Source organism: Camelus ferus, chromosome 20, assembly GCF_009834535.1.
Source record: "Camelus ferus isolate YT-003-E chromosome 20, BCGSAC_Cfer_1.0, whole genome shotgun sequence".
Classification (NCBI taxonomy): domain Eukaryota; kingdom Metazoa; phylum Chordata; class Mammalia; order Artiodactyla; family Camelidae; genus Camelus; species Camelus ferus.
Genome location: NC_045715.1, coordinates 33,322,511 through 33,349,763, shown reverse-complemented (window position 1 = coordinate 33,349,763; position 27,253 = coordinate 33,322,511). Strand labels below are relative to the sequence as shown.

At 39.7% G+C, this 27,253-nt stretch overlaps 1 protein-coding gene and 1 long non-coding RNA gene across 2 annotated transcripts in view; one reads left to right on the top strand and one right to left on the bottom strand.

Annotated features, from left to right (window-relative positions):
* Positions 1 to 27,253, bottom strand: part of LOC116658311 — a 109,072-nt gene that overhangs the window by 32,046 nt on the left and 49,773 nt on the right. The window lies entirely within an intron of this gene.
* On the top strand, positions 481 to 18,142 carry LOC102523539 (cysteine-rich secretory protein 2). The gene is given in 11 exon segments (XM_032463228.1): positions 481 to 858; positions 1,530 to 1,566; positions 3,307 to 3,436; positions 6,826 to 6,942; positions 7,787 to 7,801; positions 7,803 to 7,875; positions 11,215 to 11,360; positions 11,778 to 11,875; positions 15,100 to 15,145; positions 15,147 to 15,189; positions 17,675 to 18,142. Coding segments are annotated over 11 exon segments (846 nt in total). The 5' UTR covers positions 481 to 845; the 3' UTR covers positions 17,803 to 18,142.

Below are 27,253 nucleotides of genomic sequence, written 5' to 3'. Positions count from 1 at the left end.
AAAGAGTGTGTGGGTTGGGGGCTTACATCAGGAGCTGGGACACTTGAAAATGTGCTGCGTTGTTCTGAGGAAGTTAGTCAACCAACTGTCAATGGAACTTCTTTAAGGAGCATGCTTCTCTGTTAGTGTTTGAAGGAAATACCAGGACACCAAAACGCAGTCTGATCTCAGAAGGAGATTATAGTCCTAATGGTGAGATCCAATAAATACAGTGAAGTATTAGAGAACAATGTGAAGCAGCTGAGTCAGGTTTGTGACAGAGATTGCTAATACTACCGACCTATTCTTCACTTCTTTTTAAATGTTCTCTTTTTCCTTGTTCTAGGGTTATGAAACCATACATCATGCTCTTCCTGTAGACACCCCAGAAGAACCATGTCATCCTGGTCTTAAAACACCTGCCACAAAGGGCACAGTGCTTTTCCATTTGCATCCATCCAGGTAAAACAATGGCAGCCAATGTTTCAACTGCGTGGGAATCTGGGTTTAAAGGAATACCATACCAATTTTTCTTTAAATAGAGGCTCACCGAAAGTGTCACTGCTTTCATTGCTGCAGCTAAAAGGATTAAAGGTTGCGGGAGGGAGTAGGGAGAGGAGAGTGGCAGGGAGGGGTATGTGGCACCTCAGGCTGTTGAATTATGGAATCGTGGGTCATCTACTGCAAACCTCTGGCATGATTAAGCTATACAAAATCGCCAGGCTTATGTGTGGGTCTTTCAATGAGCTGATGAGGATAAAACAGCCCAGATGTTAGGTCATTTCCTGAAGTTAGCCAGAAGGTCTCCAGCGGAACTGGGCTTTGAGCAGTTGAATATCTGATTACATTATACTGATTTTTTCCCTATGACACCTGGAGGTAAAAACATCTTATAAACATTCCTAAAACTAGGAATTCAAACAACATGCATTTATAAAAAGAGCTTATGAGCTCGGCAAGCTACCACTCGTTGCAAATGATGATAATAAAAATAGCATTTCCATTTTTGGAGTATTCTATGCCAGGCATTGCGTTAGGTGTTTTGCGTCTGTCGTTCGAGGCAAACCTGTGATACAATAAGCCACTGTTTATAGAAGAGAAAACTGAAGCTCAGAAAAGATTTCCCAAAATTGATGGTTTCCAAAGACTAAGGTCTTATCCAATAAGCTACAGAAAGTTGGTAATTGGGAAGTAAAAGTCATAGAAAGCTGAGCCACGGGAGTTGAGCTGCAGGGTAGGATCCTGGTTCCCTCCACAGTGAAGAGTGGATATCATAAAAATCCCAGACCAAAAAGGCAGCATCTGGGTGTTAGCCTGCATGAGGAGCGGGCTAGTTAGGGAGCGAGGGCATGTCCTACCCACTCATTTTAAAAGCTCTGTGGAAACCAGATAATACCCCAACCCATGCCAGATAACTGGCAAGGAAAGGTGAAGTTCCTGGTGTGAAAAATTCTATTTTGGAAATGAATAGACTTGGATTTACTTGCACAATTGGAATTTGCTAAAACAGAAATGTTCTAACCCTCTCTGTTCCTTCTTGCTTCCTACAGATAAAGCACATACCTCATCCTGCTCTGAAAACCAACGGTAAGTGATAACTCATTTATTTACTTAAATGTGAACCTTTTTTTTTTTGTCAATCATTTTTATTTCGCCAATGGTAAAATCCTATATTTAACAAAGTTATCCATGATTTTCAAGCTTTATGGATAAATGTTTCTTGAGAGAATGAGCTTGTTAATTTGACTTTTACTCGCTATATCAAGTTGAAACAAGTGAATTTTTTACATCTCATTCTAAAATAGTTCCAATGACTTCGAAACAATTTTGCTAGAACTACCTTTAATAGAAAAATGTAAAATATGACAATTATTATGTATTATATATGCTTCCATGTTAATGATTTTACTACTAACATACATAGTTATGTATTAACACAGAAATTGTTAAAATAAGGCTGGAGTGTCTCTACTGGGTTGCAAAATGATTGCTCTTTCCCAGCTGAAACTATGTTTTCCTTTCAATGTGCATTGACTTAGACATCATAATTGGATGAAGGCTAATTTCTGACATTACTTAAGTACTTATCATTAGCTTAGGTTAATTCATTGTTCTTGGGCGCCCTCCCCACCCCATTTTTGGGAGGAGGTAATTAGGTTATTTAATGGAGGTGCTGGGGATTGAACCCAGGACCTCGTGCATGCTAGGCTAGAGCTCTGCCTCTAAGATCTACCTCAACCCCCCTTAATTCATTGTTTTAAGCCTCAGTTCCTTCATCTGTAAAACACAGTCATACCCACCAAGGTACCAGAGTGAAATCAGACATTGCGTTTTAGCATACACTGTCAATATGTGTTTATTCCTCTCCCTCTGATGATCACACTATTGAGAAAGACAATACATGGAAAAGGTGTCCACTGTTGGCTGTTTACACATCAGTGAGGCCTGAGAAGTACCGCAAATAAATTGTTTAGAATTTTCCCTCCCTCCAAGAATTTGGGAGCACCAATCTCCCAGGAACAAAACTAATCAAAGCAGCATTCCTTTCCTTTACAAAGTGAGCAAATTATCTGACTAATGGTAGAAGTGGGGATACGAATGCTTCCTAAAGTTGGTGTTCTTGTTGCTTCATGTAAAGGACCAAGGATTTCTTGACACATTGAGAAAGAACAACATGGGCAACCCAATGCTGAATGACTTTTAAAAAGTTGGTGAAGACATTCAACGACCTTTGCACACAATCATGGATTCAGCAGATTTGAACAGGCTAGATTTTCAAATACATTAGTTCTATTTGTATTTTTTTTCCCCCTACACTGGGAAATTTGACTTTATAGACAAGGAATAGAATAAACATAATTTCTAGTGCCTCCACTGGAGAAATAACTACTAATAAAGTGTTTTGCACATTTCTGTGTAATCACAACCCTGGAATCTCGATTCAAAGTGTGTGTAAATAAAAGGACAAACAGCTCTTTCCATAGAGAAGAGGAAACTGAGAGATGGTACACACTGAAAAGAAACGTTGCCCCACAACTGAGATGAATGATCAATGAGGTATCATCATGAACTGTGGAGAGACCAGATTTTTTCCCATATTTTCTTTCCGATGGGCTTAGGAGCACCAGAAATGGGGGGACAGAAGGTGGTGTGTCCCTAGCCTTTATAGGTGTACTTCAAGGGCAACAGGCACGTTCTTCAGTTTATTTTTTATTGTCCCTATCAGGGACAAGGTTGGTTCCAGGATGATTCTACTGGCACGATTGGACAGTCTTCTCTTGTTACATTAACCAAAACCCTAACATTGTTTTTTTTTTTCCTTCTTAGAGGTCCAGGTACCACAGCTCCCAGTGCAGATCTTTGTTCTTTTCTCCTTAACTTCCTAGCAATGGCTCTACTCCCACTGGTGTTGTTTCTGGCTGCAGTCCTGCTGCCATCTTTCCCCACCGAAGGAAAGGTAAGGTCAAAGTGGAAAATCTTTCCAGAGCTATCCAGCTCGGTGAGATGGCAAAGCACTTTGAGAATGCAAGGAGTGAGGGTCTGGTACATCACAAAGTTGTCACTGGTCACTCAGAGCACTTTATTGCAATTATCTAGATGAAAAGGTTAAGGGTGAGTTGTCCAGTACAGTAGCCACCAGTCACTTATGGCTATTGAAGACTTGAAGGGTGGCTTTTCCAAAACCAGGTGTACCGTTGGTATAAAATACACAACGGATTTCAAAGATTTAGTACCAAAAAAAAAAATCATTATTTTTATACTGAGTTCATGATGAAATGATACCCTAATTAAATAATGTATTAGGTCCTTAGGACTGTTTTAAGACATTAGCACAAGTTTGGTGGCTTAGCACAATGGGAATGTATTCCCTCTCAGTTCTGGAGGCCAGAAGTCTGACATCAGGGTATCAGCAGGGCCACGCACCCTCTGGAGGACCTAAGAGGGAATCCACTCCATGTCTGTCTCCTAACTTCTGGCGGCTTCCACCAATCCTAGGGGTTGCTTGGTTTGTGGATGCATCACTCCAGTCTCTGCCTCTGTCTTCCCTTCACCTTCTCCCCACTGTGTCTCTCATAAAGACACTTGTCATTTAGGATTTAGGGCCCATTTGGATAATCCAGGGTGATCTCATCTTGAGATTCTGAACTTAATTATATCTGTGAAGACCCTTTTCCCACATAAGTTCACATTCACAGATTTTGGGGGTTAGGACATGAGCACGTCATTTTTGTGGACTATCACTGAACCCATTACAAATAAAATAAATTATTTAAATTAATATCACCTGTTTGTATGTTTCATGTGACCACCACAAAGCTAAAATTACATATTTTCTTGAATTATATTTCTAATGGATACGCTGGTCTACGAGTTTAAAAAGCTAATGGTAGTCCTCCTCCCCCAACATCTTTTCTGATTTCCATTTACTTAATTCATTCGAATGTGATCCCCACAGAAAGTTAATATTCTATTTGTATAACCTTAAATTAGCACAACTCCTTCACATACCACATTTGACATTCATCATTACTGTGTGATAAAATTATACTTGCTTTTATATTAAATTCTGACTCTCAAGGTCTTAGCGTTATGTTTTGCTTTGTTTTTTAACAGTCATAAACTTGGTACGTGAGAACCCAACTCTTGAGCTCAGATCCTCTATTTTGAATATGCTGCATCACTTTAACAATCCCAAGAAAAGGCTCAATCATTGTCTCCAATGATTGGTGTGTAGATGCCCGTACGAGGTGTCCACCTCCTGGTCAGAGAACCTCTGAATGTGGGGAGTTTTGGTCATCGCTGTCTGTTCCCACACCCTCCTTTGACTCTGGGCGTACAAGATTAGCTAGGACTCCTCAGACCAGAGAATTTTGACACTGGGCTTAACCTCAGTTAATTTAGCATTCACAAATACATCTCATTCTGTTACCGTCATCAAAGTTTCAATCTGAAGACAATTGGTTCATCACCCAGGGCTTCAATTAATTAGTCTGCTATCTTCCCAGTCTCTTTCCTAAAGATTTCCTTCCATGGTTTTTTCCAGGCCCTTTGTTACCTGTCTGCTCCGTCTCCTGGCCTTCATTTACAATAAAAAAAAAAAAAATTAAAAGGGAGATATCATGGGGTCTTTTGCACCACTAAATGTTAGATCAGATGTTCTATACACCTCCACCCAGAAGGTACGTTCTCAAGATGCCTAGAAAATACTGCCCATCTTTCATACCTCAATCCAGGCTATGTTTTGTGAAGCCTTTTCTGACCTCAATCAAGAAGAATGAATCCCTCCTTCCCCTGTATCAGATCCTTCCTGTCATTTCAGTTATCAGGTGGTTTTACAATGTTTACTTATGCCCTGTTGCCGATCCAGTATAAACACTTTAGGGCTAGATAAGACACCATATTTGATCCATTGTATTCTCAACACTTCCTATTTCCTGCCACCTAATAAACTTTACTGAAACTTATTTTTTTAAAAGGTCACATTTTCAATAGAATTATTATCTACAGAGCAAGATGGGGTAAGAAACAGGAAATAATTACTTCTCCTTTTTCAGGGATCAAATGTTGATGTGTTTTGAAAATACTTTAAGATTTTTGAGGGAGAAAATATCCAAGGATGTTATTTTTGCTTTGACGTAAAGCAGAGATCGGCCACTACTGACTTCCCATGTGCATCCCTCCTCAGTTAGAAGTTAGTAGCTGGGAATGTGCCCCGTTAGTGGGTGCAATGCACTCAGTATTGGTCCCTGTCCTCAGGAACATACAAGCAGGCAGGAGAAATGGACGCAGAATGATCTAGTGGCAATCAGATGTGGCCAGGCCCATGTTCACAGCATTTGCAGAGCTTTGAGGGAACTCAGGACTGGAGGGAGTAGAGAATAACGTGTCCCAGGGTGTCAGGGGAAAATCAACAAAGATCCTGTCTCTTTATTTTCTAAAAAAAACCCTCATTTCTTACTTACGCTCCTAGAACGTCAGACCTCCATGTAAATTTAGGCCATCAAATTGCTGGACCTTGTGGGAATAATTCACACACCCTACTCCACCTCCAGGGTTTAGGACCCATCACCTCCCCCGCCACACACACACACACACACACACGCACACAGATACACCAAAAATTGCAGCACCTGATTTAATAACCTATTAATTACATTTCTGTTACTAAAAGAATAGTCAGCAATAGTCCATTAATTGCATGGCTTTGCTTCCTCCAAATTGTCTTGGAGGTTTTTTTGGGTTTTTTTTTTTTTTAGTATTTTTAAATATTTTTTTGAACGACCCCATATAATCTACCTATAACAGGCAGAATCATTTTACTTCTCCTGACCCTAAATATTCTTTCTCTAAATACATTCTAAATATATTCTTTCTCTCAAAGCAGACACCACGTCAGGTCAAAGTTCCCCTTAACGTCCTGATGAATCTTGAGGTCCAGTTATTCTGCTGCCGCCTGATTAAATGAGAACCAACTGTCTTAATGTTCTCACTGTGTACCTCTGTACACAGCATCATAAAATAGTACAAAACATGATCATCCATTGTATGTCTAGAAAAATCACCTTGAGAGTCCCCTTGAAACTAGAAACTGGCATTTGTGGCATCAGGAGAGTTTTTAATTTGTCATGCCATGAATCACATCCCCACTCTCAAAGCTTCAAACCACTTCCTTCCTATTATTTGTCATTGCTTTGGCTCAATTCACTGGCATGCTTAGCAACTCATAGTGGCTTGAACTGAATGCTTTTGTAAAGTGATCTCTGATCCCTGGAATTACCTTATCATTCTTAAATGCAATTTTCGAAAATGTTTAAAAAAAATAACCCTGATTTAATTTCCTTTTAGGATCCATCCTTTACTGCTTTGTTAACCACTCAAACGGAAGTCCAAAGAGAGATTGTAAATAAACACAACGAACTAAGGAAGTCCGTGTCTCCACCTGCCAGGAACATGCTAAAGATGGTAAGAAGCAGGAACACAAAGAAAGCGCTGTGAACCAGCGGTGGTAGGAGCAGGCAGCTGCAACCTTACAAAGTGCTGTGTTTATTTTGCTATTTCATTCAGCTGTGTTATGGGCAGGGCGGAAATGAATTTTCCTTTATAATGGTTAAATAACTTACCAAGGTTACCAGGCTATTAAGCTGGGAAGGCAGAATTAGCAGCTAAATCTTCAGACACCAAATGTGAAACCATTACATGTTTTGTGCACTGTCTTTCCAAGTCTAAAATACAGAAACTTCCTATCCTTTGGGAATCAATGCCAGTTAGGGTAATTAATAGCCCATTTTCCAGAGAATAGTCCATAAAGGTCTCCCAGATGGACACAATGGGCTACCAGTGGAATAGCCTAGGTCAGCCTGTTACCACTGAAATGTAATTAGATGGCTTCACATGTTAATTCGTATTCCATGGCTGTTGTGCTGTCATAGTGAGAATACTGTGTTAGGTATTCCTCTCATCAGACAGATCACCTGTGGACTTCTCTTTGTGTGGACACTGGCACCGAGGTAGATAAAACACACAAAACCCCAAACAAATATATGTGTGTGTGTATATATAATACAAATATAAATATATAACAAATATATTATAAATATATATATAACAAATAATAAATATATATATATATATATTTCAGGAAAAAATAAATTTAAAAAAACAAGCAAGATACTTTAATACCAACAACAGCTAGATAACACAGCTACAGAAGCTTTAGAGTGGCTCACACCAGCCTCCCAATCAGATTACAAAGCACGTACATCATGGAGCTGAACCTGTGTGTATTTCTTTTTCTTGTGACATTTAGGAATGGAGCAGAGACTGCCACAGCAAATGCCCAGAAGTGGGCAAACAAGTGCACTTTAGAACACAGCAATCCAGACGACCGAAAGACCAGTACGTTAATTAGTCCACGTCTGTTGAATAAATGAGCAAATAAATAACCCTGGGCAGACAAAACCGAATGGACCATGCTGGGATGTTGCGTTACGAAGACTGTGAATACATGTTGCTTCTGTTGCTGCATTTTTTAAAAGCGAAGTATCTGTATAGAGATACTCATTCTAAGTACTATTTTGTGCTTGTTGTTTACATGATGCAGATGATCTCTTAAGCAGTATCTCCTCTGTTCCCCTTAACCAGCTCGTGAGCAGAGAGATCATGTACAATCATTTTTCTGATCTTAACGATTAGAAACTAAGGATGCAGAAGGAGTGAGTGATGCCAGGACACAGCCGGCAGTGGTGTCATATATTGGGAAGTTCGCCAGGCTTTCTGATTCCCAACCCACTGCCCTTTTTGTGAGACTGCGTTGCTATTTGGTGTTTTGAAACCTGTGTATTTTGCATTCACAAAATGTATTGAATGATGTTGAATTGTTCCTGAATTTGACTTTAAAAATATTAAAGCTCTTATTAATCAGGATGAATACTTTAGGTATGTTGGCTCATTTAAAAAATTTTTAATAACAAACTGTATTTTGTATGGGCTGTGTGCCTATAATGTGTAGGATAATATATTAGACTCAGAAAACTATAAGACATACCAAGGATGATAAAAACTATGAAAGAAAAAACTTACATGCGTAAACTTTACATAAAATATTTGTTTACATTATCAAGCATGACATGCACATAGGCAAGCCCAAACTGAAATTAGTGAGTAATTTACCTGTTATTCCAGTAGAACTATTATTGTTTATACCGTTGGTGCTAACATTATAATGAAACTAAGATGATTGCATTCAGTAGAAAATTGAAACGAATGGTCTTAAAGACCCACATCTACTGCTAGGTCCTTAGTTTCTGTCCTTTCCTATCAAAGGAGATACCCAAGAACAGTTTCTGCTCTCTCTAAGCAGCATGTGGACATTATATTTCAAGTCACCAAAATAGAGATATTAAGTGAGCGCTGTAAAGGTAGGGAAAATTTTCTGGACTGCAGGGCACTTCTTTCTTTTTTAAATTAATATTATTGTGATAAGAACACTTGTTTTTCTTTTAATTTTTTTTAAAAACACTTTAATGGTGCTAAGAACCCTTAACATGAGATCTGCCTTCTTAAGAAATTTTAAGCGTACAATACACTATCATTGAGTAGAGGTGTAATGTTGTACATCAGATATCTAGAACCTATTCAACTTACTTACCTGGAAGTTTGCACTCACTGATAGTGACTATCCATCCTCCTGCCCTCTCAGCCCCAGCAACCATTTCACTCTTTGATCTATGAATCTGACTATCTGAGATACTTCCTGTTACTGGAATCATGCCCTGGTTGTCTTTCTGTGACGAGTTTATTTGACTTAGAAAAATGTCCTTAAGGTTCATCCATGCTGTTGCATGCTGCAGAATTTCCTTTTTTTCCAAGGTTGAATGACATTCCGTTGTGTGTCTATACTGCATTCTGTCTGTCCACTTACTTGTTGATGAACATGTAGGTTGTGCCCACATCTTGGCTATCGTGAATAGTGCTGTGACGAACATGGGATTGCAAATGTCTCTTTGAGATCCTGATTGCAGTTCTTCTGGATAAATACTCAGACGTGAGATTGCTGGATCATTTGGTAGTTCTACTTTTAATTTTTTTAAGGAGCCTCCGTACCACTTCCCACAGCAGCAGCACCATTTTGCACCCTCACCAACAACGTACAAGGATTCCACGTTTTCCACATCCTCACCATCACTTGCTGTCTTTTGGGGTTTGATTTTTTTTTTTGATAATAGCCATCCTGACAGGTGTAAGGTCATATCTCACTGTGGCTTTGATTTGCATTCTCCTGATGATTTAGTGATGTTGAGCACCCTTTTATATACCTTCTGGCCACCTGTACATCTTTTTTGGAGGAATGTTTGCTCGCATCCACTGTATTCAGAAAGGATCCTTAGTCAGTCCCTCAGGCAGCCCCCTGGAAAGATGGCTCTCTGGATGTTTCATCCAACTCTTTCCCTCCCCAGGGTGAGGCCGGGAGCTATGGTGTTTTGTCTGCTCACTCTGAACCTGGACCAGGGGAGGCTATGGTAACTGCCAGCCCAGATCTGTCTCTGTTCTCACCAGTCCAGGGCAGCTGGTTTACGCTGGGTCTCCTTACCATTCCAGAGCAGGCAAGTCAGAACCAGCCCTTCGGGCAGCCTCTGAGAAAACTATGTGGCATTGGATGTCCAAACCAACTTCTTCCCTCCCCAGGGAGAAGCAGGCAGCTGTGGTTTCTGTCTGCTCGCTCTGTGCTGAGCTGGGGAGACGAAATGTGGCATCAACTAATCCAAAATACCATCTCTGCCTCCCTGGGGGGATGGGATTGTGCTCCAAGACTGGCGAGAGAGATGCCAGTTCTTTGGGGAGTCCCTTTGGAAAAGGTGGGTTGCTGGACACATGAACCAAGTCCTTCCCTCCTGATCGTGGCACTGTGTGGAAGGTAGGGATTTTCCAGTCTCCCTACCGACTTCAGTAAGTCCGGTTTCATATCCTTCAGGGCATGGAAGCCTTGAATGTTGTTTTTGGATTTCCCACAAGGGCAATTTGTTCATGAATTGTTGCTAAATCCGTGTGTCTACTGGGGGAAGGAGACTCCAGAGATTCCTTTCTACCACTGTGCTAAGGTCACCCTCTGCAAGGCCCTTCCTTCCTAACGCTCTTGGACCTAACAGACATTAGGATGTATTTATTAAGGGAAGATGTACAAGTTTGAAAAGTGTCATCACTCGTAATGTCACTTGCCTCTTGATGGGAGCTCTTAAAGACTGCCTGTAATTTTTTTTTTCAAAGTTCACACAAAATCATAGTCATAAAAACATTTATTCAGGTTCCTATAGGTGAAAAATCTCTGCTGAGGGTGGGTAAGAGGAGGAGAGAAAGAAGAAAAGTGGGCTGCTGCCTTTTGCAAGCTTACAATACAAAGCTGAGAGCTCACAAGGCATTAATTCCACATGGAAGGAATTTAACGTGAAAAAGTGCATCTCTGACAATCAAGAGGGAGAAGGCATTTTGAATGAGGTCCTCTCAACCTGTTCAAAGTCTGCAGGCTGAGGCCAGCCTCCACGTGCTAGGTGGATCCGTCTTCTGTCCCACTTTGCAGCTGATAAGGAACAGAAGCACCTTTTTCAGGTCTTAGCAGCTAGCGAGTCTAGGCACTGCGGCTCGGTGTTGGAAGGGTGGCAGCCTTGTGTTCACGTAGTTGATTTCTTCTGCCATGGCCTGCTTTATCGCTTTCTTCACGAATGATCTGTTCGTGCTTAGGTACAAAATGTGGCGAGAATCTCTACATGTCAAGTGACCCTGTTGCCTGGTCAGATGCGATCCAAAGCTGGTATGAAGAACGCCACAATTTTGTCTACGGCGCAGGACAGAAGAGTCCCAGCGCGGTCGTTGGACATTATACCCAGGTGCGTGGAAAAAATGAAAGGTCTCTGCCGCACGTGTTCTCGTATAGAAAGTTCCTCTAAATTAAGACTAACTATGGTGTTCAATTTGGGGGAAGAGCTTGAGTATAACACAGTCCTGACAGGTGGGCTGGTACTTCCTCAAGAGCTGTCATTTTTTTTCCCGCGGCCTGCAAAATCCTTGATAGGGAAGCACACTCTACTTTTCCAATATTATAAATGGATAAAGGGGTGAGTGTACATGAAAGTTAATATTTTTAAAGTTTGTGACTTTGTTTCAATAATTAGATATTTCCATAAGGTAGCTGGCTACCAACTGCAATAGTCGTATTTTTTTTTTCAGTTTTACATTTGCTATTTTTTTTTAAATATTTTTCCCTCTTCTTTAACATACTCACATACTCTCTTACGGATTTGCAGCTTGTCTGGTACTCATCTTACCTCGTTGGATGTGGAATTGCTTATTGCCCCAATCAAGAGAGTCTTAAATATTACTATGTTTGCCAATATTGTCCCGCGTAAGTATGCACTTTAAAGTCTAATGCCAATAATTCCACCTGCAATTCAATATTTTTAAATGCTCATATATTATAAAACCAATCAAAACAGAAAGCATATTTTATTAAAGGGAAGGAATATGTCTTTCAATTTATCAGAGAAGAGAACAGGTTCTCAGGTCCAAGAGTAAAATCTGAAACTCTTCTTTCCTCAATTATAAAGTGATGTCTTTTCTCTCAGTTGCCTTTCCCTAGGGCTCAGGGTTAGTCCCTGAGCACTATGCAGTGTGCATTTCCCTAGATCCGGTGTCATCAGTTCTCATTAATTTCACACTCTTGAAGGGTGGAGGCTTGATGGTTAAGGAAGGACGGTAGTGGATGGAATATAAGGGACGGCAAATTGTGATTTCAGCCCTTTTTGCAAAAACGTTCCTACTCCTACTTATCTAAAAAAAATACTTATATTATTACCATTAGAAATGATTCATTCTCTTGGTTCTCAAAAGTTTTTCTAGATATCTTTAAGACATGTCAGGGTCCAGGAAAAGGTAACATCTTAAGCTTTTGTTTCTCAGATGTTTTCACAAAAAAACTCCACAATGAAAAATCCCTTAAGGTCATGATTTATAGCAGGAAACATGCTCTTCCATCAAGCAACAAGTTTGAAGTTATCCACAATAAATCCTTCAGATACACGAAAGATCTAACCTCAGCATATCCGTTAGTTTTCATTTCTTTTAAAATTTGATATTCCTTACCACTATGGGCAGGGGCCCCCCCAAACCAAGGCTCTGACAAGCTTTATTTGATACTATAGATAACCCAGGGATATGAACTCCAGTTTGAGAAGTATGACCTCCAAAGTCCTCTTCCGACGAACACCTTTTATTTATTTATTTTTTTAATGGAGGTACTGGGGATTAAACCCAGGACTTTGTGCATGCACTCTAACACTGAGCTATGCCCTCAGAGTTTAGTAAAAAGAATTGACAGGTCATTTGGGTAAGGACAATATGGCAGACAAGGAAGACACTGAGCTCACCTCCTCCCACAGACACACTGAGTTACACCTACGTATAGAGCGACTCCTCCTAAAGAAGACCTGAGGGCTGATTTAGCAGCTACTACTGTACATAGAAGAACCACACAGAAATGGGTAGGAAAGATGGAGACACTGTGTCCCTGAGAACCCCATCACCATTGCAGTGACCTGCAGTAGGGGGATATAAGTGAGGGATCTGCATACAGACAGCAAAAACAAAACAAAACAAAACAAAAAACAGAAAAACCCCAGCAATTTTAAAAGCACTTAGACTAGGAATAGACTTACCATATGACCCAAGAATCCCGCTTCTGGGCATATATCCAGAAGGAACCCTACTTCAAAATGACACCTGCACCCCAATGTCCACAGCAGCACTATTTACAATAGCCAAGACATGGAAACAGCCTAAATGTCCATCAACAGATGACTGGATAAAGAAGCTGTGGTATATTTATACAATGGAATACTATACAGCCATAAAAACTGACAACATAATGACATTTGCAGCAACATGGATGTTCCTGGAGAATGTCATTCTAAGTGAAGTAAGCCAGAAAGATAAAGAAAAATACCATATGGGATCACTCATAAGTGGAATCTAAAAAAAAAAAAAAAAAAAACATAAATACAAAACAGAAACAGACTCATAGACATAGAATACAAACTTGCGGCTTCCAAGGAGGCGAGGGATGGGAAGGGATAGACTGGGATTTCAAAATGTAGAATAGATAAACAAGATTATACTTATAGCACAGGGAAATATATACAAGATCTTATAGTAGCTCACAGAGAAAAAAATGTGACAATGAATATATATAAGTTCATGTATAACTGAAAAATTGTGCTCTACATTGGAATTTGACACAACATTGCAAAATGATTATAGATCAATAAAAAATGTTAAAAAAAAAAAAGAAATGAAAAGAAAAGCCCCTAGACTATACAGAAGGAAATTCATGTGAGCAGGGAACTGCTGAGCCCTCTCTGGGGTCAGAGGCACCAGTAAGCACCAGTGTTTGGGTCCCCTAGGGATACCTCCCAGTCCACACCTGCCCCAGCTGTCACACCAGGGCAGCCTCAAGCACAGCACTCCCCAGGGACTGCCCCTGGCATGGTCCACTCCAGCTCTCGCTGGCCTGCCAAAGCCCCCAGGCACAAAAGCAATCACCGAGGATGCTTCCACACCCAGGCCACTCCTTCAAAACCAAGAGGTGGCTGTTTCATGTAACTCAAATAAAAAACAAAAGTCAACTAAAATGAGACAGGACTATGTTTCAAAGGAAAGAACAAAATAAGACCCCAGGGGAAAACCCTAATGAAATGGAGATAAGCACTTGACATGATTAACAGTTCAAAGAAAAGCTTATAGGATGCTCACTGAACTAGAGAAAAGAATGGAAGAATGTCTTTGGCTGTTGGCCCACTTAGCACTGTTGAGGTTTGGACTCCCGTGTATTTTCAGATGAATTAAATCAATGATCAACAAGATAATGATCATCAATCAGTTACAAGTTAGTCACTGTAAGGTGATTTCATCCAGGATATTGGTGTTGATCAAAACATTTTTTAACGAACATTCCTTTTTTGGTAAACATAAAACTCTCACACACCACTCCTGGAAACTCACAAACCTTCCCCAGCTCTCACTGACCCACCAACACAAGCACCACTAAATATCACTACTCCATCTAGAAATTAAAATATATATATACTGGAGTATTACTTTCCCCAGCTCATATTAGAGTAATTATGGTATTTATCCTCTTCCAAATATAAAATTATATTGTAATAGTGAATGTTCTTTTCCATCTTGCCACTCCCTGCCTCCAAGGACCCTCCTCTGTCTCTCTGAGGGATATGTTTACCTCTAGCCAGTGCACTGGGGTGCACAGCCTTACTGATGTGACGAGTCTACTGGGAGACCGTGTGTTGGTGTAACAAACTTTATTCTGAAAACTTGAGACTATTTATGCCAGTCTAGTTGCTCAGCATGAAGAATTATAGTCAAGGAGATGGCTCAGCACCTGTGAAGTACTTCCTTAATGTGAATGTTACCTGTATCACCCGTTGGGAATTGTGCTTTTTCAGTGTTGTTCACATCGCTAAACACATTTAATAGCTATGTTTAGTGATTGATGTTGCCCCTGGCAACTAAACAGCTATGTGGAAAATATTTAACACTGTGTATTTTAAATTTCAGTGGCAATAATGTGAATAAAAAGAATACCCCTTACCAACAAGGAACTGCCTTGTGCCAGCTGCCCTGGTAACTGCGACAATGGTCTATGCAGTAAGTTGGAAGTGATTAACTTGCTATTATAACCAAGAATTGATATTTTACTTTCTTTTTACGGATTAAGAAATCTTCCAAAGTAAACAGTTCCAATAATGTCTTTACGCAAAAGACAAGGAGATTTCTCAATAGAGTGTGTTTAAGTAAACATTTTACACACTTCAGTAACTACATATTATTTGTAATGAAAAGAAAACAGGCTTATCTCAGAGATGTTGTTCCCGACCACTGCAAGAAGGAAAATGTCACTACAAAGTGAGTCACAAATTTTTTGGTGTCCCAGTGCACAGAAAACTATGATTACGCTACACTGTAGTCTATTAAGTGTGTAATAGCAGTGTGTCTAAAATAATGTACATACCTTAATTTAAAAATAATGCTTTGGATTCTACATCTTAAATATCCATCATGATTATTTGCCAATCATACCTCAACAAAGCTGGAAAAAAATAGAATAATACAATTTTAAATCCAAAAAAAAAAAATAATAGTGCTTTTGGAAAAATGGCTCCAATAGACTTGCTTGAAGCAAAGTTGCTACGAACTTTCAATTTGTAAAAAAAAAAAAAACCAAAAACAAAAACCACAATACTGCAAAGCACAGTAAAGTGAAATGCAATAAATGAGGTATGTCTGTATTACCATATATAAGATAATGAAGCATCTAGCATTCATTTCTGTGACCAGGCAGAGCTCATTAATATTAACTATACATTCATACTTTTGATAAATAGTTCATTTGATAAATAGTTCTAATGATACGTTAGTATCATTAGACCAAAGTTCCTATTTTGACAGAATCAAAATGTATAAATCTAAGGGTGTGAGACCACATTATGGCTCAACCTAGAGAGGCAGACCTTAATACTGCATTTCTTTTGTACAGATGAGTGCATCACGCTGATCACCACATTTTCTCTATAGTATAATTTCGCAGCATGGTGATTAATGTAATAAATGATCACTTGCCCCATAATTTGGTTGTGGTTTTGTGCACATTTTTAATGACAAAATTCAATCTGTATATGATGTTGGTTCATAGAATCCACAAACATATTGTTGCAAAAGAAAGGAAAGAAATTAATGTCATTTATATTATTTCTAAAGTTGTCAAGAACAGAAGTAAAAAAAAGCAGTTGCCTTTTTACAGTTGGGATACTTTTATTTAAATTATTACAAATAATAGAGTTGGCTCATTCACCGAGATTTTTGACTTTTAAATGCATTCCCCTTTAGTCAGCATTCTTTCTTACCGAATTATAGAGCTGTCATTCAGAATATTGATGACATCAAAGCTATAAGTCGACTAAAGAAAAAAGTCAACTAAAAAAAGTGGAATATTTCTACCTCTGCTGAATGCTATATTTGCTAAGGAGCTCGGAATTTATCCTATTAGCAATAAGTATTCAGTTGAAAGATTTTCAGTGAAAGTGTGGCAAAGTCAGAATCATGTTTTAGAAAGAGCTTTCTAGCAATGGTATGTAGAAACAACTGGATGGAAGCCAGCTAGAACTCTGGCTTGAAAAACAAGGGTTAAAAAGAAATTGGATGTTTTGACTGCATTACTCCCAAAACGAATGAAGAAAAATAGACAGGGTTGATAGACAAGGATTAGAATGTTTGCTGTCTAAATGACTTGAGGGAGTCAGAGAGCCACTTCCCCGGGACCATGGGAGGGGCGTAGGGAGCCCACATCCAAGAACCATCAGCCTTGTGGTATGTATGGCTTTAGTTTGAGATGTGCTCAGTTTGGGCTCCCTGGGGAACATCCAAGAAGAAACATTAGAAAGAGGGCAGACTATCATTATTTCACACCTTTATCTTCCCATTGGAACCTTCCCATTGGAATCACTTTCTCCTGAAAGACAGCCTTGGCATCTGAAGGGTCGCTGTCTAACAGGATGACACAATAGAGCCTTTCTCTGTCAGCCTGTGTCTTACAAGGAGCCACTAGTCACACATGGTCTTTGAGCACTATAAATGTGGCTGGTAAGACCGAGGAACTAAATTTTTAATTTCATCTAATTCAGAATCATTTGAATTTAAATAGCTGTTTGTGGCTAGTGGCTCCCATATAAGACTCTGCAGGTATTTTCATGGTACCCTCTTTGCTAAGGGAGAAAAGTAGGGCAATTCATTTTAGAAATATATTGAGGGGTGCGGCATAGCTCAGTGGTAGAGTGTGTGCTTAATATGAGCATGCACGAGGTCCTGGGTTCAATCCCCAGTCCCTCCATTAAATTTAAAAAAAAATCATTTTAGAAACACATCACCAAGTTCAAAATAAAAAGGGATGGATTCATCAGTGAGCTCAAGTGAGGCACCTCCTATGTCCCTCAGGGAGTGAAGGGCCTCTCCTAGAGTGTAAGTGATGCTGACTTGCTTGCCCAGTCCTACCCACCTCATACACTTTGAATGTGTGGATTCCTTTGGGGCTACTGGGGAAAAGGATACTGAGGTACCTCCTCTGTTTTTGTGACAGCCAATACCTGCGAGTATGAAGATCTCCTTAGTAACTGTGATTCCCTGAAGAAAACAGCTGGCTGTGAGCATGAACTGCTCAAAGAGAAATGCAAGGCAACCTGCCGGTGTGAAGGCAAAATCTACTGAAATGTCCAAGTTGCACTGTGCAGGACCAAATGGGAAGCTGCAGCGTTTAGTGGACACACACCAGGAGCGGGACCGTAGGCACGTTAGTCACTAGCTTGATCTCCAACAGGAATGCATCTTTTCCTCCTGGATCTTTACGGAGATCTTTTTCACACAACAATGGGCAAAAGCAGCCTACACTATGATGACAGCTCTGGGCTGATACAAACTCGCTACCTTCGATTTAATGAGGTGAGTCAAGCTGAGGATTTTGAAAGTTGCATAATCATAGCACTGAGTCACTAGAACTTTGGATTAAAGTAATTACATGTTTCCTGAAACAACATGCCAAAAAAAAGACTAACATCATTGTCATTTCAGTTACATGATTTTTTACATGTTTGAAGGATGAATTCAAAGATTGACATCTACCTTTGTCTTACGACCTCCTCTTTAAACAAAAGCAATGTGCTTTTAGAATAAAGAATAAAGAACTTATCTGAGCAAACGCATGGATGTGATTCTTGAATAATATTTTCTAATAGTCACATATAACCCCAGCTAGACTCGGCCCAGATAAGTGATTAGACAGAGCAAAATTTCCAAAAGCGTTTACCTAGAAAGTGAAATTTTAACAATAATGGCAGACAGGAATCAGCTTTATTTTTACTCGATTTTTGCTTTTTGACATTTTGATCTCCTGCCTACTGATTTGGTGTCCTACCTTTTGTGTAAAAAGAATGGTAAATATACAGGTAGGCATGTACCATCACATTTATGCAAAATGCACGTGCAACATAGGAAACGTATACCAGAAACTAGTAAGACTGGTCGTGTAGAGTGGGTGGGTGAGAATGGGGTGAGCAGGATGGAAGGTGTCGGAAGGGCAGGAAGAAACAGCCGGGGGGAGGGACCTTCTATGACCATTTCTCTTTGTATAGTTTCAGCTTTTGAATCATGTTCATGTCTCACATACTCTTTAAAATAAAATCTAATCAATAAGGGTGGGGGTAGGCCCCCGTCTGAAGGCTCTAGAGAATAAGCCATGGGCTGAACTGATAAACAAGCTGTGAGGAATGTCACGTATTCAGGCTGGATAAGAAATGGCCTACTTAATGTGTCCAGTATGGACGGCTGGAGAGCCAATGACGGGTGAGATCCTCAGAGGAGGACAACCTAAGACAGGTGCAGCCGGCTGGATAAGAGGTGGCCTACTTAATGAAGCTTCATGACAAACTTTCAAACAATCTGTCCTTGATCATGTAACATCCTGAGCTTACTGCAGGAGCTTACTGCAGGACCTAAATAGCTTAAGATTATTAACATTGTTATAACTTAAATGATATGTGAGGCACCGTGCATGTCCTATATAAACCCTTTTCTAAGAATCAATAAACAGAGAACTGCTTCGCTTCTCTCCACACAGTGTTCGTATGTACATGATACCGCGCCACCGACAGGGGGCAGTAAAATCCCAAATGGAACAGAAACAAGAACACATTAAACTATATTTCACATAGCTAAAACAGTCACCATAAAGGGTGGGGAAAAGGATTCAACTCAACTAATGTTTGAATGCCGTGTTTGGACTCTATGTCTTCTATATCTAAATAAACACATGCTCAACGCTCGTGAATAAGATTGTGTTTGTTTTAACACAGACATATGGAAAGTACTATGTATCCTATGATTTGAACACATAAATAAATAATTATGAATCATGGGAACCACACTGTTAGAGGACAGCTTTACACATATGGAAGGAAAGAATGCAGGATTCAACCATGCGTTGTTGTACTGGAATTGACATGTTGGTTTGATCTGCAGTCTTTCACTGGTAGGGAAATGCCAGTGAACAAAGGAGGAGGAACTCCTGCCGTCATGAATGGAAAAGTTGCGCAATAGGAATATAAGGGTTCCCAGAGCCACGAGGGACCCAAATTGTCCTTTGGAATGATAAAAAAATTATTCATAAAGGGGGAGGGCATAGCTCAGAGGTAGAGTGTGTGCTTAGCATCCATGAGGTTCTGGGTTCAATCCCCAGTACTGCCACTTAAAAAATAAATAAATAAACCTAGTTTACCACCCTCCCCACCCCCAAAATATATATTATATATATTCATAAAATGACATAAGATAAAACAACAAAGGGAGAAATGCAGTCTTAACCACTTTTAAATAAAACCCACAGTGGCTCTGAGTTACAGTTCTAGGGACAAACAATTTCATGTGGCCCCAGGAAGTAGTCACCCTTATCCCTGCAACAGTGGCGGCCAGCATCCAAGCCAGTGCTGGCTGATGAGCGGTCACTAGAGGCTTCACAGAGCCCAGAAGACAAACCCCTCCTCGAGATAGGGAGCTACTGGAAACAGAGTTCCCAAGCAGCAGGATCCTGAGAGTCCTAGATCTGTGAAGGCAGCTGGAGTGAAAGAGGAGAGAAAGGGGAGATGCTCTGGCGGGGTGACAAGATCTGTGAGCACACCTGAGAAAACCCCTGGCGGCAACCATTAATGGGGTGAAAAGGAGAGAGTTTCTGCCTCTTCAGTAGCAGGTGGAAGGGGACACTACCTCCCCCTGCCACACACATGCTCACACACACACGGAAACCACTGGTGGGAGCCACCATAAAACCAAAGCCCCTAGTATCTGGGAAACAGGATTACCAAATGTACTTTTTTTTTCTAATTTTACTTTTTTTTTCTATTTTTACTTTTTTTCCAACATTTTTTATTGAGTTCTAGTCATTTTACAATGTTGTATCAAATTCCAGTGTAGAGAAAGAAATGTGACAATGAGGGTGTATATGTCCATGAATGACTGAAAAATTGTGCTGAACACTGGAATTTGACACAACATTGTAAAATGATTATAAATCAATAAAAAAATGTTAAAAAAAATCCAGTGTAGAGCAGAATTTTTCAGTTATACATGAACATACATATATTCATTGTCACATATTTTTTTTCCACTGTGAGCTACCACAAGATCTTCTATATATTTCCTGTGCTATACAGTATAATCTTGTTTATCTATTCTTTTGATCTGTATATAGACTTTAAACGTCATAGGATACAGAGTTCTTTGAAATTGAGATGTTTTTCCTCTTTCTTGATTAAGTGAAATAACACATGCAAGATACGTAGGAGGAAGAGGTATTAAGAATGTTCAATGAATTCTAACTGACTTCTCTGTTTCCCCTTAGTGCTACTGGAGTTAATTAGAAAACATACCTCATTCCCAGTGCTATGATGATTTTTTTTCATTTTTGCACTTTACCGTCACAACAGTCCTTTGTCTGCATTTTGCAGATGAGTAAACAGGGACAGGAGGATTCAGGACCTTGTCCAGATATAAACAGTCAGCAAACACCAATGCACGGACTCGACCCAGATATCACCTGACCAGTGCCTCATGCGTTTGTGCACTACACAATGCTGCTTTCTGATCTGGACTAAAATTAATTGACAGTTCGGATTTTCAAAAAAATCTATTCAGACTGAGCATTTAATTAGAAAGAAATGAGTGTTTATACATAGTCGTAGATTATTTGTTCTATATTCATGGAGATGTGTTTGTTCTTGACAATGTGACACTTAAGGCTTGCAGTTCAATGGTAGTCAGGCATCAAATGCTTCCTCATAGTTCCATAAAATTACATTATGACTCAGTTCTGTTGACTTCCATCTCTATTATCTTAAAGCCTTGTTCTGAAGTTATTAAGAAAAGGTACCAAGAAGTAAATTAACCCTTGAAGAGAACTGACTGGGCTAGGGTGTGAGGGGGCGTTCTGGAGTCCTGGTACACACATATGTAAAAGTGAAATTGGCGCTATACCCTTCCCATTTTGTGCATTTATTGTATAGAAGTTATGCTTCAATTAAAAAAAAATAACAGAAAAGAAGGAAGGAAAGAAGGAAAAAAAAAGGAAAAGTCAAGAGAAGAGAAAATAGATTACTATGCTATGACATGGAGCACAGGTTTGGGAAGAAAATCAGGTGCTCAGCTTGGGGCATATTTTAAGGGGAGACATGGAGTGGCAGCTGAACGGATGAGTCTGGGGTTCATTCTAGAAGAGAAATACACATTTGGGAATCATTGCTGTAAAGATGACCCCTGAAATCATGATATAAGATTCGATTCCTAGGAAGTGAGTGAGGGAATGTGCTAAATCCCAGAAATCAGAGAGACAGACTACTGTGTGACTCCTACTTTTCTTTCTATCAAAGAAATGCATCTTTAAACTCTCTATGCCAGTGCAGTTACCCGAAGGAGGGAAAGAAGAGTTCAGTCTGTAAGAGCTGGTAATAAATCATCCAGATGCTTGGGGGATAGCGAAAAGCTTTTCAAAGCGATCACAAAATCACTGTCAGTTAATCACTATCAGTTAACCCTGAAAAAGGATGAGGAAGGAGAGCCGTGTAAGGTGGTTGACATGACAAAGGAGGGAAGGAACTAAAAAAAAATCTTCAAAGTTTGAAATTAACCTGTAAGGCAATTCCTACCATTTAAAATATTTTTATTTTACACTTTAGCATTCTTGGACCACGGCTCCATATATAAAAGTGAGTAATACATTGAGGTAGCACCTCATACTGGACAGAAGAGCATTATCAAGAAGTCTACAAACAATGAATGCTGGAGAGGGTGTGGAGAAAAAGGACCTCTCCTACACTGTTGGTGGGAATCTAAATTGGTGCAGCCACTACAGAGAACAGTATGGAGGTTCCCTTAAAAACTGAAAACAGAAGTATCGTATGATCCAGCAATCCCATTCCTGGGCATATAGCCCACGTGGGGGCAAGGTTCATTTATTTCAGTTTCACGAATACACCTGGTTTCTTTTTTCGTGACTTTACTGAAAGTCCTCTTAGAACTATTTCCCTTTGCTCTAACTTTATGTTCAAAAAGCAACTTTTAATTACATGCTTGACCTTCTCAATACTCTGTCACTCTGCAGGGGGAGATCTTAACAGGGAACATAACCATCCACAACTTGGACAGGTGTTCATCCAACTGGCTAAAGAGTTTTATCAACAAAATCTGTCAATGGCTAATAGTTTAGATGACAGAGTCGAACGTAGCAGACATTGGAAAGCTGGGATGTGGCAGTAACTAAAATAGAATCTAGATTCTAAAATTAATTGCAGAAGAAAAAGCTGAGCAATACTTGTTGCATGAGTGTCATTTGAAAAAGACCTAGAGCTTTTAATTAATTGTGAAAGTGATGTATGACCCAGTGTCGCAGCACTGTGGATGTGTTGCCATGAACCTAGAGTGTTTTTATAGGAAAATGTTCACACAAAGCAAATAAAAGGCCCATCCCACTGTGCACTGTGGTGAACACAACCAGAACATTCTATTCTATTCTAATGTCGCCTTGTAACAGTGCCCTTGAATTACTGTCCAAAGGATGGTGATAGGGAGGTGAGGTGTATTCAGACCACTCTCATCCATCAGGATGTCTCATAAAGCCATCAGGACACTCGTCCTGCAGCATCCCACCTACCTGAGCAAGGCTGCCTCTCAATGAGTGATCATTTATGGGAGTCGAGGACATTCTTATGCTTGCTTCTCTTTTGGTACTATGGACTATTTAGTGGCCACCTGTCTCCCTTTGCAGGTAACAAAATAGAAGGAAGTGGGAAAGATGCCAAAGTCGTGTTGTTCATGTTTGATGTGTGGCGATCGGAAGCCGGTAGGCAGGCACTGGCTCTGATGGTAAACGCCGTGATAATGACCTCCAGTTGGAGATTCTGCTCTCCTAACCCCCCTGGCTTAAATTCTGATGCGACCATGTTTGCCCCTGCCACAATTACAGATAGACTGGGGCGGGGGGAGCTGGTTAGGATACAAAAGACCAAGCCTCACTGGCCACAAGGAACTTTGTCTTTCTTACACTTCTCAGGTTAAAGAATAATGATCTATCTGGATTCTTTTCTGAAAAAAGATACAACCAGGTGGAAATTTTTCTTCCCTGGAGCTTCAAAGAGTTGCACCCCTGCAGAAAACCAAAATCTGTTATTGGACCGATGCTTCTCATAATGGGGCCCCACGCTGAAGCTGGGACACGACCCTGCTCACGTGGGTTGAGTATCACTTATCAACCCAGTCAGTTTATACAAGCTTGTTGGAGTCATGGATGACTTCTCTCTTATGCCCCCTAAGTGCTTAGCGCCCTGCAGAACAATATTTGAGGTTCAGGGAATGTTTGTTGCCCTGAATCGCCTCTAAACACCTTTTCTGTTTCTTATGTTCTTATTTTTGTTTTGTAATTTTGCATGCATTTTTGGTATACCCACCGTGCAAGTATGAAGGGTCAGAGCTTAAAAGGACCTTCAGATTTTCTAGGGTCTCCACTGTTTAGAGATGAGGAAGCTTTCAAAACCTCAAAAGAGGAGGAGGTTACAGAGGTAATTAGTGCAAGTCACAAGCCTAACATTGATTCGAAACCCAGACTCCCTGAGTCCAATTTCCACATTTGTTTCCCTAAAACTATCCTTATTCTTGAATATCACCTCTACTTACCTGTCTCCCATAATCATACTTGCCTTCGTTACCTATTTCCTTATTAAGTATTGATCAAATGAAAAGGCTGTCTGCTGGGAGCTCTTGACATTTCCTCAAGTCTGTCTTCATTCAATGTTAAATTTGGTGTACGTTTAACTAGAACTCAGTTCAGTACCCTGCACCCAGTACCCTGTTTAACATTAGCTACTGAGTAGTAATTTAATAAATGAGCAAAGAAGTAAATGAATTTTTTAAAAAACGGAATAATTGCTACAGGAATGTATTTTGTAAGACTGATAGAGCTTTTTTAAGAAGCCAAAGGGTTCTTTACCAAGAAGGATGTGTTGCCAAAAAAATCATTAGTGTATTTCCTGCTACAGCTGTCTGTGAACAAACACTATCTGCTCATTAATTTTAAGGGAAAAAAAAGAAAGAAGAGAAGAGTTGTCACCTCCACCTCTTTGTTAAACATGGAACACCCCTATTGTTTCCATAGGGAGCAAGAAATTAGAGCTAACTTCCCTTTGAAACGAAATAAATACAAGGAAGAAATGCGTGTAAAGGAATCATGAAAGTTCAGTTGACAGAAGTTCTCTCCCCTTAATATGATGTTTATTATTTTAAAATGGTAAGTTGCTATACTGTAAATAGTTTAGTATCCATAAAGTTGAAAGAGAAAGTAAATGTATCAAAAAATTCTCTCACAGTGAAAAAGAATGCAACAATGAATATATGTATGTTCATGTATAACTGAAAAATTGTGCTGTACACTGGAAATTGACACAACATTGCAAACTGACTATAACTCAATTTTTTAAAATGTAGTGTAATTTCAATCTCTTTTGGTGGAATAAAGTAGGGGCTAGCCCGTTCTGCTGCCTCTGAAGCCACATGGAGGAATGAAAAGCCACGAATCTCTACAGAATGACCATCTGCACCTGCTCCCATACTCTGAACTCCAACGTGCAATTAATTACTTAGCTCTCTAAGCCTCAGTTTTTCTAGGTGTCAAAATAAAAATTCTCGCCCAATCACCTCACAGTCTTGTTGTGATACCACAGCAGGGTATTTCTGAGCATTTCATGACAGTAAAACATCACACACACATCTGAGGTGTCATTATTACTCTTCTTGGTCTACATGAGGAGTAGTATTTTTTAATATACAATTGTATGTGGGAACCTCCAATAAAGAATAACTTAAAGGGAAGGTCCCTAGAAATCATGACTTATTATAAATTCCGGAAACAAAGAAAAAAAATTGAGTTTGTGGGGATGTGATAGCCATCCTTAAATGTTATTAAATGCTATTCCCCGGACTGTTAATTATGAGCGTCCAAACTTACCAAATTCAATGCATCACACACCCCGCAACCAAACCTCACTCCCTAGAGTATGCTCGTGTGTTTCCTTTCCGCTTAAAAATCTTCCAACAGATTCTATTTCTTACAAATTAAAGCATTTAATGTGAAATATTATGACTCTTAACAAATTTCCTGTAAACTCTATTCTCAACCTTTTCTTTTTTTTTCCTTTCCACAGTAGGATAATACAACTGTTTGGGAGTCCCTACAAGGTAACACAGTGAGAGAAAGTAGAGTTTCTTCTTCCTGTAACACTCTGGGCTAGTCTAGATGAAGTGCTTCTCCGAAAGAAGGATGTGACCTTTTCTTTTCCTCTTTACGGTACCAAATGTCACCCGCGTGTAGAACATGACTTGCGTTTAATACCTACCTGCCAAATCTGAGATATGCAGCAGATCGTCCATAGATTTCTATTTTTCTATTATTCCTGAGTGTGCAATTTCAAAATCTCTGCTTATATCTATATCTCTAATTAACTGTTTAGATCTATCAGGTAGTACTTTTATTGCAAAAATAAATAAATATAAATAAATAATTAAATAAATAAATAGACTCAGTTCAAATTGACTTAAACACATACAGGGGCTTTTTCTGACTAATATGATTAACAGGACCCAGAAGTAGGCAGAGCACCGGAGCCAAAGGCTTTTCAGTGTTCTCAAGGGACCAGATTCGTTTCTCTCAGTTCTGCCATCCTCCACGTATTGGCTTTACCTGCAGATTATCTTGTAACTTCATTAAAAATTAATCTGCAGTTTTAAACATGGAACTAAGAGCAGGTTGTCCCTTCGGTGAATGGATTTTTACACAACAGCAGGCAATGAATAAAGAAGTAAGATTTAACATCACCTCCCAACTTCCACTGGCCAAATCTCAAGGAATAAGAAGGTCTGGTAACTGAGGAAGGAGTGGACTCCAGGCGGGGCACAGGGCCGATGGCAGGGAGCCGGGTGGGCTGGGGAGTTATCTGCAACAGTCTGCTGGCTCTGAGAAACTCACACTTCTCTGTCTAGTCAAGGGGCAAAAAAAAAAAAATTCAATAGTGAACGACTAAGTCCAGAGTCCACACCCCCCCAAAAAAGAATATTAAAACATCATGAGGCTGCCTTTTCAATCAAGATTAATGCAATCTTGGAGGAAATTATTTTTGAATGAGAGCATGAGAAATTAACAGTTTTTAGAGCAACGTTATTACATATGAAAAGTTCATTTTTCCCCCTTTTGATGCATTTGAAAGCTCGCTCTTTTCAGTAAGTTATGTTGTATTTCTAGGAAATTATTTGAACATTTTACTTCCAAATGAACATGCTGGTTAAAGACCACTGCTACTGCTGTTCACAAACGGCCCCCAGTGTATCACTCCCTGTGCATTTGGCATAACTGCCCCCCAGATTCTCCAAATTCCAGTGATGAGGATACAACGGACCCAGCCTAGGTCAGGGGCTGAAACTGCCACAGCGGGTGGGAGACAGTCAGAAATTTCCAGCTGACCTGAGTTTCCATAGTGGGACACAAGGACTTTATTTTAAAATTCCCTCAAAATAGAAAGAAGTTTTGGATGGGAGTAGCCAAAAATGGCAAAAAGATTGACAGATGTGTTTA